General features: G+C 39.6%; 3 gene segments (V, D, J or C); all 3 read left to right on the forward strand.

Moving 5' to 3' along the window:
• The first annotated feature begins 1,891 nt into the window (after positions 1–1,891).
• LOC119474454 lies at positions 1,892–4,363 on the forward strand. The segment is given in 3 exon segments: positions 1,892–1,920; positions 2,822–2,874; positions 3,796–4,363. Coding segments are annotated over 3 exon segments (402 nt in total).
• A 1,876-nt stretch (positions 4,364–6,239) lies between these two features.
• On the forward strand, positions 6,240–7,996 carry LOC119504215. The segment is given in 2 exon segments: positions 6,240–6,513; positions 7,427–7,996. A coding segment is annotated over 1 exon segment (312 nt).
• Positions 7,997–10,941: 2,945 nt separating this feature from the next.
• On the forward strand, positions 10,942–12,378 carry LOC119504226 (the record flags this gene model as incomplete). The annotated part of the segment is given in 2 exon segments: positions 10,942–10,975; positions 11,785–12,378. Coding segments are annotated over 2 exon segments (357 nt in total), but the record flags the coding sequence as incomplete, so codon positions are not given.
• Between the last annotated feature and the right edge of the window lie 1,794 nt (positions 12,379–14,172).

Below are 14,172 nucleotides of genomic sequence, written 5' to 3' on the forward strand. Positions count from 1 at the left end.
TACAGCCAAATCCCTACACAATCAAATTCAGGGCTTCACCCCAAAGTTGTGTTAATGGATGACAAAATAATATTATTCAGCTTTTTTTCCCCAAAAGATCTTTGAATAAGTTTAATGTCATCAAGCGTTCCCAAAACATCAGTGTGAGCTCCACCAGCAGCTGCTGACAGGTTAAACTCCTCTGCAGCTCTGATACATTTCAGCTGAAATATGAGTCATCTCCTGTTAGGAAAGTTGATAAAATCCTTTCACTCTTCATCCTAAAAGAGGGAACAAACATGTGTCACTCTGAAAGCTTTTGTCCGGTTCAGACTGATTTCCTCCTCTGACACGTTTTGATGAATTCAGGCTCTGATCAGCTCTGAGTGTCTTTATGAAACAGACTGATCCTGGTTCAGTTTGTTAGGCTCATTCAAGACAAGCTTTTCACAATAAGAGACACAGTCCTCTGAGGGTTGACAGAAGGAAAACATCAACAGTCCCAGTGGAACCAGGTATACGTCACTCAGGTGTGTGTGTGATGAATGTGTGTGTGGTTTCATTGGTCCAAACAAAAAAAACTATCATTCATCCTTTCGCATCAATTTCAAATTGACGAAGTTCGAATCTCCATCATCGATCAACAAGGAAGTGACAGAGAACAAGTCCATGTGTTTTGTTATGACTTTACATGATCTGCAGTGTTTTACTCTGCAGACTGTTCAACTGACTCTGCATGTGATAGAGGAGCTGATCATGTTACATCGGCTATTATCTATGGCTATTATACAGTAAACCTGCCTTGTTAAGGCTTTTTACTTGATCATCTGCATGCTTTCACTTCAAATTTGTAGCTATCTTGGAACGTTCACCTTAATTAGAAATCAATTTAAGTTTTTTTGAAGTGTAAAATGTACAACATAACATTAAACGCATCTCCACGGTGAACGAAGAAATTCTTGATGAATTGAAGTAAATTCATATCAAAACATTCTTTTACAAACTCTCACACACTTTAATAGGCTACTCTATCAAAAAGTTAATACAACTACAAACCAAGTATTCTTTTCTGTAGGCCTATAAGGAAAGAATACTTAATTATACTTTTTTTAAGTATATTTCAAACAAAAGATTAAGTACAAGTATAATCCAAGTATACTATACATAAGTATATCTCTGATAAGTACATAAAAAGTAAACTGAAAGTATACACTCTCTCTCTCTCAAGTTTTAAATTAGTACAGTATACTAATAGCACACTTGCTTAAAGATTCATCATGTAAATATCAATATTTCTATTTTTTAAATTGGTATAGAGAGTGATATTACATTATAGTAAATAAAAGTAAATAATACATCTTTTTTTTGATAAAACAAAACTTGGAGAATAATGTGAACTTTACTTTTAGGGAGGAAGAAATCATGACTTAAATATGTGATCAGGCAACATTTGTCTCTTTAGCTGAGAGTAAATGTGAACAGAACATGATGTGTTATTAGATATTTTAATAATCTTTTTAATGAAGTTATTAGTGTGAATGTGTAGTGTGTGCTTGGTGAGGTTCCTGTCAGCTCTGTGTTCAGTGGTCTGTGTCAAAGTCTCTTCCTCTTCAGCAGCTGCAGTCGGTTCCTGCTGTAACAGCTCAGTGTCTCTGCAGTCGGACTGAGGGAGGTTTTTGTACGACTACAAATCACTGTGTGAACACTGGTCCATTATGGACACTCTGACAGTAATAAACTGCTGCGTCTTCAGTCTGAACTCCACTGATGGTCAAAGTGAAGTCAGAGCTGCTTCCACTGCCACTAAACCGAGCTGCTGTTCCTGATACACGTGTGCTCACATGTCTTATTAGGAGCTTTGGAGGCTGTCCAGATTTCTGTTGATACCAGAACATACAATCAACACTACTACATGTTCCAACAGCTTGGCTGGTCTTACAGGTGAGAGAGACGGTGGATCCTGGAGTAGATGTCACTACTGGAGGCTGAGTCACAGTCACCTGACCGCTGCATCCTGCAGACAAAAACAAATCATTCATTTATCAGCAGAAATAAATGAGAGAAAAGGCAGCACATCATGTCTGAAATGTTGCTGAGTGAATGAACCTGTAAAACAGCAGCAGGCCAGCGTCCAGATGAGGATGGTGATGAGAGTCATGCTGGTTGTGCTTTCTGCTGTGTTGACTGACACATCTGAGTCCTGCAGTGTTGAACTCACAGGACTATAAACCTTCTCAGTTCACTGGAGGATCAGCTGACGATGCAAAGCCTCCTCTCTATGGAAATCATTTCTCTGCTCTCAACACACTGAAGGCAACGTGGGACACTAAATCAGGAGGATTACTGCTTGGATTTACACCATCTATCATCTGAATGGATAATAGAAGAAACATATTTATATTAGAAGTGCAGTTGAGGATTTAAGGATGAGTTTGTGTCCACTGTGGTTGGTATGATATGTCTGTTTGTCTGCCTTTAATCTACTGACAGGGTTTACTGGAGATAAATAACATATTTCAAATCTGTTTAATATGAGTTTATAAGTTATTATTATTAAAAAACATCATGTTCATTTAACCATGTAGCAACTGATATAAAACTGTGAAAAAATGACTTTGTTACAAGGAGACTGTGATCGTTTCTCTGTCTGGTGTAGAAAAGTAAAGCAAAATTATATAATTAATCTTCATTTATGCAATAATTTCAATTGATATCATTAAATAAATATTTATAGATTCAATAAAGTATAAATGTTTCTGTGTTAATTGAGAAAGCAGAGAGTATTTTCAGTGGATAGATGCTTGTTCACAGTGCAGGAGGTTTTTGTACAGCCACTTAATGAGTTTGTATCACTGTGGTGGACTTTTGGTGGAGGAACCAAACTCATCATTAACTGTAAGTACCAGAGATTTATAATTTATACAATATGAAATATTCTTTTAATACTAACTTTTGCATCATAATTTTATAAAATGAAAAATTATTTTTGGATAATTTACATGTGGATATTATGTTTTGCTGTCTATTAAGCTTGGCTGGTATTGAAGTTTAGGAAAATATTAATATTAATATTCTTTTAGTATTAAAGAAGATGTCATGGTGAAATTTATGCAGAATAATTTTCGCTTTTTTTCCAATAATATATTTGTTTAATAAAGTTTGGTTGTAAATTTGTTCTGCAGGAACATTTTAACGTTCAGAAAATAACAGCAAAATTTAATTTCAAGTTATTTATGTTTTATGTTTTACTGTAACATTTAAACGATTGTTAGATATAAAAACTGTTGCAAATGCAGTTAAAACAAATTTAAGAGTTCATATGTTCATTTAGTATCGCTGTAGTTTGACTTCACAGTTCGTTAGTTTAAAGTGGTGAAAAGGAAGTGAAACAGACAGATGATAAAGTCTTTAACTGAATACAGATGTTACATTTGCATCACAGCGATGAATCATTTACTGTCACACATCATAAAGAAAATAGAAAGATTCAATTTAATGATCATTAATACAATGTTCTCATTAAATTCACAGATAAATCATGTTGCATATTAATTATTAGATATTTATGAAGAGTTCCACAGTAGAAGATTCATTACTTTAAATAAAAAACAAAGTTTTACTATTGTGTTTTATTTGTTAACTCCTCATTTCCTGCCATGTGTCAGCTCCTCTCCTCTGTCTGATCACAGTATCATGCACACAGCTGATCCACAGTAGTGTTAACCTCTGTCAGGTATCATAACTGTCTCATGTCCAGCTGTCTGTCCTACAGTGGAAGTTCATCTGCTCCTTGTGTGTCTCTGCTCTCCCCTCCAGCTGGCACCATGGTCAGGCCCTCAGTCTCTCTGCTTCCCCCCTCCTCTGAGCAGCTCTCTGGGGGCTCGGCCACGCTGGCCTGCCTGCTGACCGGCTACTCTCCTCAGGGAGCCGTGGTGAGCTGGCAGGTGGACGGTACGGAGGTGACGGAGGGGGTCCTGAGCAGCTCAGAGGAGGAGAAGAGCGGCCGCTACAGCAGCAGCAGCACCCTGAGCCTGAGCCAGGAGCGCTGGATGGAAGGAGAGCTGTACTCCTGCAGGGTCCTCCATCAGGGCCACAGCCAGACCCAGTCCCTCCACAGGAGCCAGTGTAAGGGCTAGAGGGGCCGGCTGAAGCCCAGGACAGGAGCTCTGTGTGGGGGGGAGCAGCTCTGATCAATAGCAGTTTGAATGCTTGTAGAGGAAACTGAAGCTTTGTGTGACAGAGAACAACACTGCTGTAAAGTGTTGGACAACAACAACTTAGAGAGGAATGTGTGTCGCTCAGCAGCTTCATGTGAGTGAGCTTAATAACTGCCATGTTGATCACTGATGTTGTTGCTAATAAAGATTTCACTGATACATAACTTCATGAAGTGTTTGCTCTTTTATTTTATGAAGAGTAGAAAGAAATTAACTGGTTTTATAACTTCAACTGATTCTCCTCTCTGTGGAAAATGAAAACCCTCACGACAAAGTAGTATACTTAGAGTTTATTTAATGAAGTTAAGTAAAGTTCAAGTATACTACAAGTGAATAGGTATACTCTTAGTTTAATAGTTATATACTTGTAGCCCACTTTTTAGTTTATTAAAGTACATTTTGTATACTTTAACTTATAGTACTTAGCCAATGATTTATATGTATTACATAAAGAGACTTACTCCTTTTGCTATTTGACTTGATGTTTTGTGATGATAAAAAAAAAAAATTCTTCTCACATGTCTCCACGGTGAATGGAGAATCAATCAAAAGATTAACTACAAGTATACCTTTCTGTAATTGTCTGTATAAGCTAAGTACACTTAAGTATATCTCTGATAAGCAAAAGTAAACTGAAAGTATACTCTCTCTCTCTCTCAGGTTTAAAATAAGTATACTAATAGCCCACTTGCTTTGGATTCATCATGTAAATATCAATATTTATATTTTGTAAATTGGTATAGAGAGTGATATTACATTAAAGTAAATAAAAGTAAATAATACATCTTTTTTTTTATTAAAAAAAAGATACAGAGAATAATGTGAACTTGATTTTTATGGAGGAAGAAATCATGACTCAAATATGTGATCAGGCAACATTTGTCTCTTTAGCTGAGAGTAAATGTGAACAGAACATGATGTGTTATTAGATATTTTAATAATGTTTTTAATGAAGTTATTAGTGTGAATGTGTAGTGTGTGCTTGGTGAGGTTCCTGTCAGCTCTGTGTTCAGTGGTCTGTGTCAGAGTCTCTTCCTCTTCAGCAGCTGCAGTCGGTTCCTGCTGTAACAGCTCAGTGTCTCTGCAGTCGGACTGAGGGAGGTTTTTGTACGACTACAAATCACTGTGTGAACACACCACCGCTGTGGTAACTCTGACAGTAATAAACTGCTGCGTCTTCAGTCTGAACTCCACTGATGGTCAAAGTGAAGTCAGAGCTGCTTCCACTGCCACTAAACCGAGCTGCTGTTCCTGATACACGTGTGCTCACAAGTTTTATTAGGAGCTTTGGAGTCTGTCCAGATTTCTGTTGATACCAGTACATATTATTGGAATTGTAAACAGCTCGGCTGGTCTTACAGGTGAGAGAGACGGTGGATCCTGGAGTAGATGTCACTACTGGAGGCTGAGTCACAGTCACCTGACCGCTGCATCCTGCAGACAAAAACAAATCATTCATTTATCAGCAGAAATAAATGAGAGAAAAGGCAGCACATCATGTCTGAAATGTTGCTGAGTGAATGAACCTGTAAAACAGCAGCAGGCCAGCGTCCAGATGAGGATGGTGATGAGAGTCATGCTGGTTGTGCTTTCTGCTGTGTTGACTGACACATCTGAGTCCTGCAGTGTTGAACTCACAGGACTATAAACCTTCTCAGTTCACTGGAGGATCAGCTGACGATGCAAAGCCTCCTCTCTATGGAAATCATTTCTCTGCTCTCAACACACTGAAGGCAACGTGGGACACTAAATCAGGAGGAATACTGCTTGGATTTACACCATCTATCATCTGAATGGATAATAGAAGAAACATATTTATATTAGAAGTGCAGTTGAGGATTTAAGGATGAGTTTGTGTCCACTGTGGTTGGTATGATATGTCTGTTTGTCTGCCTTTAATCTACTGACAGGGTTTATTGGAGATAAATAACATATTTTAGATCTACTTAATATGAGTTTATTAGTTATTATTATTATTAAAAAGCATCATGTTCATTTAACCATGTAGCAACTGATATGAAAATGTGAAAAAATGACTTAGTTACAAGGAGACTGTGATCGTTTCTCTGTCTGGTGTAGAAAAGTAAAGAAAATTAAAGAAATAATCTTCATTTATACAATAATTTCAATTGATATCATTAATTTTATATGTATGGATTCAATAAAGTATAATTGTTTATGTGTTAATTGAGGAAGCAGAGAGTTTTTTCAGTGGATAGATGCTTGTTCACAGTGCAGGAGGTTTTTGTACGGCCACTTAATGAGTTTGTATCACTGTGGTGGACTTTTGGTGGAGGAACCAAACTCATCATTAACTGTAAGTACCAGAGATTTATAATTTATACAATATGAAATATTCTTTTAATACTAACTTTTGCATCATAATTTTATAAAATGAAAAATTATTTTGGGATAATTTACATGTGGATATTATGTTTTGCTGTCTATTAAGCTTGGCTGGTATTGAAGTTTAGGAAAATATTAATATTAATATTCTTTTAGTATTAAAGAAGATGTCATGGTGAAATTTATGCAGAATAATTTTCGCTTTTTTTCCAATAATATATTTGTTTAATAATGTTTGGTTGTAAATTTGTTCTGCAGGAACATTTTAACGTTCAGAAAATAACAGCAAAATTTAATTTCAAGTTATTTATGTTTTATGTTTTACTGTAACATTTAAACGATTGTTAGGTATAAAAACTGTTGCAAATGCAGTTAAAACAAATTTAAGAGTCCATATGTTCATTTAGTATCGCTGTAGTTTGACTTCACAGTTCGTTAGTTTAAAGTGGAGAAAAGGAAGTGAAACAGACAGATGATAAAGTCTATAACTGAATACAGATGTTACATTTGCATCACAGCGATGAATCATTTACTGTCACACATTATAAAATACATTTAATTTAATGATCATTAATACAATGTTCTCATTAAATTCACAGATAAATCATGTTGCATATTAACTATTAGATATTTATGAAGATTTCCACAGTAGAAGATTCATTACTTTAAATAAAAAACAAAGTTTTACTATTGTGTTTTATATGTTAACTCCTCATTTCCTGCCATGTGTCAGCTCCTCTCCTCTGTCTGATCACAGTATCATGCACACAGCTGATCCACAGTAGTGTTAACCTCTGTCAGGTATCATAACTGTCTCATGTCCAGCTGTCTGTCCTACAGTGGAAGTTCATCTGCTCCTTGTGTGTCTCTGCTCTCCCCTCCAGCTGGCACCATGGTCAGGCCCTCAGTCTCTCTGCTTCCCCCCTCCTCTGAGCAGCTCTCTGGGGGCTCGGCCACGCTGGCCTGCCTGCTGACCGGCTACTCTCCTCAGGGAGCCGTGGTGAGCTGGGAGGTGGACGGTATGGAGGTGACGGAGGGGGTCCTGAGCAGCTCAGAGGAGGAGAAGAGCGGCCGCTACAGCAGCAGCAGCACCCTGAGCCTGAGCCAGGAGCGCTGGATGGAAGGAGAGCTGTACTCCTGCAGGGTCCTCCATCAGGGCCACAGCCAGACCCAGTCCCTCCACAGGAGCCAGTGTAAGGGCTAGAGGGGCCGGCTGAAGCCCAGGACAGGAGCTCTGTGTGGGGGGGAGCAGCTCTGATCAATAGCAGTTTGAATGCTTGTAGAGGAAACTGAAGCTTTGTGTGACAGAGAACAACACTGCTGTAAAGTGTTGGACAACAACAACTTAGAGAGGAATGTGTGTCGCTCAGCAGCTTCATGTGAGTGAGCTTAATAACTGTCATGTTGATCACTGATGTTGTTGCTAATAAAGATTTCACTGATACATAACTTCATCAAATGTTTGCTCTTTTATTTTATGAAGAGTAGAAAGAAATGAACTGGTTTTATAACTTCAACTGATTCTCCTCTCTGTGGAAAATGAAAACCCTCACGACAAAGTATACTTAGAGTTTATTTTATGAAGTTAAGTAAAGTTCAAGTATACTACAAGTGAATATGTATACTGTTAGTTTAATAGTTATATACTTGTAGCCCACTTAGCTAATGATTTATATGTATTACATAAAGAGACTTGCTCCTTTTGCTATTTGACTTGATGTTTTGTGATGATAAAAAACAAAACTTGTTTCTCACACGTCTCCACGGTGAACGAAGAATCCAACAACGTAGAACATTTTTGATGAATTTAATTAAATTCATATCAAAACATTCTGTAACAAACTCTCACACACATCCTTAAAGTGGCTATAGTCAATATTTTGATAATAACATTTATCAAATGGCAATATGAAAGCGGTTTCTCGTAGTGATGAAACTACAGAGAATTACCACCCATATCTGCTGCAGGAACTATGAAAGTCTATAGAACATTTTGTTCAAATCTACCAATTACATGGGGTGTTCCTACAACAGGAGTCAGGGGATCACATAAGTCTTTGTAGCAGATCTTCTGGGCACCGTGAATATCTGAACCCAAATTTCATGAAAATCCATCCTATAGCTTTGGAGACATTTGACTAAAAACTAAAAGATCAATCTCATGGTGGTGCTAAAGTTAAAGTCAGTAGTATTAATCCTCAGGAGACCATGAACATCTGTATGTTGCTGAGTGAATGAACTTGATTAAAAAAATAATTGTATTAAGACATACAGCAGATTATCCTCTAAAATGTAATGGAGTAGAAAGAGAATATAGCAGAAAGAAGAATACTTCAAAAATACCTCAAAAATGCACTTAAATACAGCACTTGAGTAAATGTACTTTGTTTTTCTTTGTGATCAAATTTGATTGATTTTAAAGATATGCATTGGGAATTATTAACAATAACAAAAGAAAAAATCCATAATTCAAAACCAAACGTTAATTAAAAATAATAATAATAATAATAATAATAATAATAATAACAATAATAATAATAATAATGATAATAATAATAATAATAATAATAATAATAATAATAATAATAATAATAATGATAATTAAAATAATAGATACCCTCCAAAAAAAATTAATGAATAAATAAAAAATAAAATAAGAAATTACAAAACTAGCTAATGGTGACTCCCACCCCTCAAAATAGATCTCCATTTAATACACAATGGGATATGTTATGATACAATTAAGTTACATAAATTTGGGGATTTTACTTAAGGCCCCTGTTCAGGATGAGATCGTTTTCTAATGTAGTTTGTTTATATTCTAAAAGTAAATAGTTTTATATCTTCTAGACTTCTATCTGTGGAAAATAACACGCAACTATTAGTTCCACTATCTTAATTTGTGAGGACAGGGGGGGAGACAGTGGAATCAAATATAAAGCAGTTCTTGTGCTAAAGTATAAAATTCATCATGATGTCATTAAAGGTTTTTAGTTTATTTTTTTTTGCTCTATAGACAAACTGAAATGTACAGTATGATGTGCCTATACTGTATAGTGTGAATGTGTAGTGTGTGCTTGGTGAGGTTCCTGTCAGCTCTGTGTTCAGTGGTCTGTGTCAGAGTCTCTTCCTCTTCAGCAGCTGCAGTCGGTTCCTGCTGTAACAGCTCAGTGTCTCTGCAGTCGGACTGAGGGAGGTTTTTGTACGACTACAAATCACTGTGTGAACACCCAAGCACTGTTTATCCAATGAACACTCTGACAGTAATAAACTGCTCCGTCTTCAGTCTGAACTCCACTGATGGTCAAAGTGAAGTCAGAGCTGCTTCCACTGCCACTAAACCGAGCTGCTGTTCCTGATTCACGTGTGCTCACAAGGCTTACTAGGAGCTTTGGAGGCTGTCCAGATTTCTGTTGATACCAGTGCATATAGTCACCCAAAAGAAAGTTACTGTAAACAGCTTGGCTGGTCTTACAGGTGAGCGAGACGGTGGATCCTGGAGTAGGTGTCACTACTGGAGGCTGAGTCACAGTCACCTGACCGCTGCATCCTGCAGACAAAAACAAATCATTCATTGATCAGCAGAAATAAATGAGAGAAAAGGCAGCACATCATGTCTGAAATGTTGCTGAGTGAATGAACCTGTAAAACAGCAGCAGGCCAGCGTCCAGATGAGGATGGTGATGAGAGTCATGCTGGTTGTGCTTTCTGCTGTGTTGACTGACACATCTGAGTCCTGCAGTGTTGAACTCACAGGACTATAAACCTTCTCAGTTCACTGGAGGATCAGCTGACGATGCAAAGCCTCCTCTCTATGGAAATCATTTCTCTGCTCTCAACACACTGAAGGCAACGTGGGACACTAAATCAGGAGGAATACAGCTTGGATTTACACCATCTATCATCTGAATGGATAATAGAAGAAACATATTTATATTAGAAGTGCAGTTGAGGATTTAAGGATGAGTTTGTGTCCACTGTGGTTGGTATGATATGTCTGTTTGTCTGCCTTTAATCTACTGACAGGGTTTACTGGAGATAAATAACATATTTCAGTTCTGCTTAATATGATTTTATAAGTTATTATTATTATTAAAAAGCATCATGTTCATTTAACCATGTAGCAACTGAAATAAAACTGTAAAAAATGACTTTGTTACAAGGAGACTGTGATCGTTTCTCTGTCTGGTGTAGAAAAGTAAAGCAAAATTAAAGAAATAATCTTCATTTTTACAATCATTTCAATCCATATCATTAATTTAATGTTTGTAGATTCAATAAAGTATAAATGTTTCTGTGTTAATTGAGAAAGCAGAGAGTATTTTCAGTGGATAGATGCTTGTTCACAGTGCAGGAGGTTTTTGTACGGCCACTTAATGAGTTTGTATCACTGTGGTACACTTTTGGTGGAGGAACCAAACTCATCATTAACTGTAAGTACCAGAGATTTTTTTATTTTATACAACATATAGCAAATAGTATTTTTTATCAAATATTAAATTTTAATTTGATCTAGTTCAGTTTTTTATGTTGTTGATAATTTATGTTATTTTATAAAGCTGACCTCATAATCTGAGAAGAATCTTTACCGAAATCAATATTCATTCAGTAATGTAGATAATAAGATTAATAATTATTATTTTTCTAATATTCTATTTGTAATTAGATGTACTTAATATCGGCTTTAAAAACATTTTAAAGACAAATTTATTTAAACTTTACAGAAAATGTGTATGTTAAATTCTTTGATTCGTTTATTTTGTAAATATAAAAAACAATATATTGAATTAAAATGTGATGTGGATTCCTGTTGAACACAAATGTGATTTTATGGGTAAATGCAGCTCATCTTTGTGTTCACGGTTCATTAATTTTACATGTAGTGAACAGGAAGTGAAAGAGACAGATGACAAAGGTTTTAACTGTATTTAACTGTCAGTTTAAACAGAAGAAAATCATCTCAGGGACGAGTTATTCACTGTCACACGTTATGAAACACATACGAAGATGTCATCAATAATCTTCATCGATGAACCTTTTTAGTTGCATTCACACTTGAATCATGAGGCTGATGGTGAGATACTGAGTGATTTATGAGTGCAGCAGCAGCAGCTCAAGTTATTCTGTTTTATTTGATGAAATATAATAAATGAGCAGGATGTGATGTTTCTTTATTACCAAGCCTTCACTCTCATTGCTTTGTCTTTTCTCCCCCCCTCTCCTCCCCCTCTCTCTCCTCCAGTGGGTGTGGTGCAGCCCACCCTGACCGTCCTCCCCCCCTCCAGAGAGGAGCTGAAGCAGGGCAGTGCCACACTGGTGTGTCTGGCCAGCGGGGGCTTCCCCTCAGCCTGGACGCTGGGCTGGAAGGTGGGGTGCAGCAGCAGCTCCTCAGGGGCGTCACACAGCCTGGAGGTCCTGGGGAGGGACGGCCACTACAGCTGGAGCAGCACCCTGAGCCTCCTTGCAGACCAGTGGAGGAATGCGGGCTCAGTGAGCTGTGAGGCCAGTCTGAGTGGACAGAGGCCTGTCACTCAAAGCCTGGAGCCTGACCGCTGCTCAGAGTAGAGCTTCAGCAACACTTCCTGTCTGCAAATGATGCCGCTTCTTTGACAGAGATCTGGATGAAGCTCCAGATCTCCTCTGTTCACATGTTTCTGCATGTTTCACAGCTCTCTACTCAGTGTTTTACTCTGCATGTTGCTTTCTAATACTCATCTTCTGCATGTTCTTCTTTATGCTCATTAAATGATTTTCACTCAAAGAGAAACTATTCATTCATCAGAAATGTGGCATGAACATTAAACCATCATTAAATAAAACTGTGGATTATAATAAATGAGTGTCTTTGTATTTATTTTATAACATATTCATTATGAAAAATACCTTCTTGATCATCTCAGTATCAAACCTGATATCCCTTACAAAAAAAAAGTATACTTCCAAGTTTATTTATGAAATTAACTTAAGTATAGTTCTCTCCGGGAACCATCACCTTAACGTGGTGGAGAGGTTTGTGTGTCCCTATGACCCTGAGGGCTGTGTTGTCTGGAGCCTCGTGCTCCTGGTAGGGTCTCCCATGGCAAATTGGTCTTAGGTGAGGGGCCGGACTAAGAATGGTTCACAAAAAACCCAATGACGACACGAGGCAGAGGAGGAGTTACCCGGCCCGGAGGAAGCCCGGGGCCCACGTCTGGAGCCAGGCCCAGACGGAGGGCCCGTCAACGAGCGTCTGGTGGCCGGGCTTGCCACGGAGCCCGGCCGGGGATACCCCGAAAAAGGAACGTGGCACCCCCCTCCTCTCCATCCTGTGGGCTCACCACCTGCGGGAAGAACCGCTTGGGTCGGGTGCGCTGCCATACGGGTGGCAGTGAAGGCCAGGGACCTCGACGGACTGGACCCGGGCGGCAGAGGCTGGCTCTGGGGACGTGGAACGTCACCTCTCTGTGGGGGAAGGAGCCGGAGCTTGTGCGGGAGGTGGAGCGCTATCAGTTGGATCTGGTAGGGCTTACCTCTACGCACAGCCTCGGTTCTGGAACCGTACTCTTGGATAGGGGTTGGACTCTATTCTTCTCTGGAGTTGCCCATGGTGTGAGGCGCCGGGCGGGTGTGGGGATACTCACAAATCCCCGGCTGAGTGCCGCTACGTTGGAGTTTACCCCGGTGGACGAGAGGGTCGCCTCCCTACGCCTTCGGGTTATGGGGGGGAAAACTCTGACTGTTGTTTGTGCGTATGCACCAAACAGCAGTTCGGAGTATTCGGCCTTCTTGGAGACCCTGAATGGAGTCCTGTATGGGGCTCCAGTAGGGGACTCCATAGTTCTCCTGGGAGACTTCAACGCGCACGTGGGCAACGATGGAGACACCTGGAGTGGCGTGATTGGGAGGAACGGCCTCCCTGATCTAAACCCGAGTGGTCGTTTGTTGTTGGACTTCTGTGCTAGTCATGGATTGTCCATAACGAACACCATGTTCGAACATAAGGATGCTCATAAGTGTACGTGGTACCAGAGCACCCTAGGCCGAAGGTCGATGATCGATTTTGTAATCGTATCATCTGATCTGAGGCCGCATGTTTTGGACACTCGGGTGAAGAGAGGGGCGGAGCTGTCAACTGATCACCATCTGGTGGTGAGTTGGGTCAGAGGGTGGGGGAAGACTCTGGACAGACCTGGTAAGCCCAAACGCGTAGTGAGGGTGAACTGGGAACGTCTGGAGGAGGCCCCTGTCCGAGAGATCTTCAACTCACACCTCCGGCGGAGCTTTTCTGGCATCCCTGTGGAGGTTGGGGGCATTGAACCCGAGTGGACGATGTTCAAAGCTTCCATTGCTGAAGCTGCGGCGGTGAGCTGTGGTTTTAAGGTCTTAGGTGCCTCAAGGGGCGGCAACCCTCGAACACCGTGGTGGACACCGGTGGTCAGGGAAGCCGTCCGACTGAAGAAGGAGGCCTTCCGGGATATGTTATCTCGGAGGTCTCCGGAGGCAGTTGCAGGGTACCGACGGGCCCGAAGAGCAGCAGCCACTGCCGTGACGGAGGCAAAGCAGCGGGTGTGGGAGGAGTTCGGAGCAGCCATGGAGAAGGACTTTCGGTCGGCACCAAAGTGCTTCTGGAAAACCATCCGGCACCTTAGGA

This window comes from Sebastes umbrosus, chromosome 16 (assembly GCF_015220745.1).
Source record: "Sebastes umbrosus isolate fSebUmb1 chromosome 16, fSebUmb1.pri, whole genome shotgun sequence".
Classification (NCBI taxonomy): Eukaryota; Metazoa; Chordata; class Actinopteri; order Perciformes; family Sebastidae; genus Sebastes; species Sebastes umbrosus.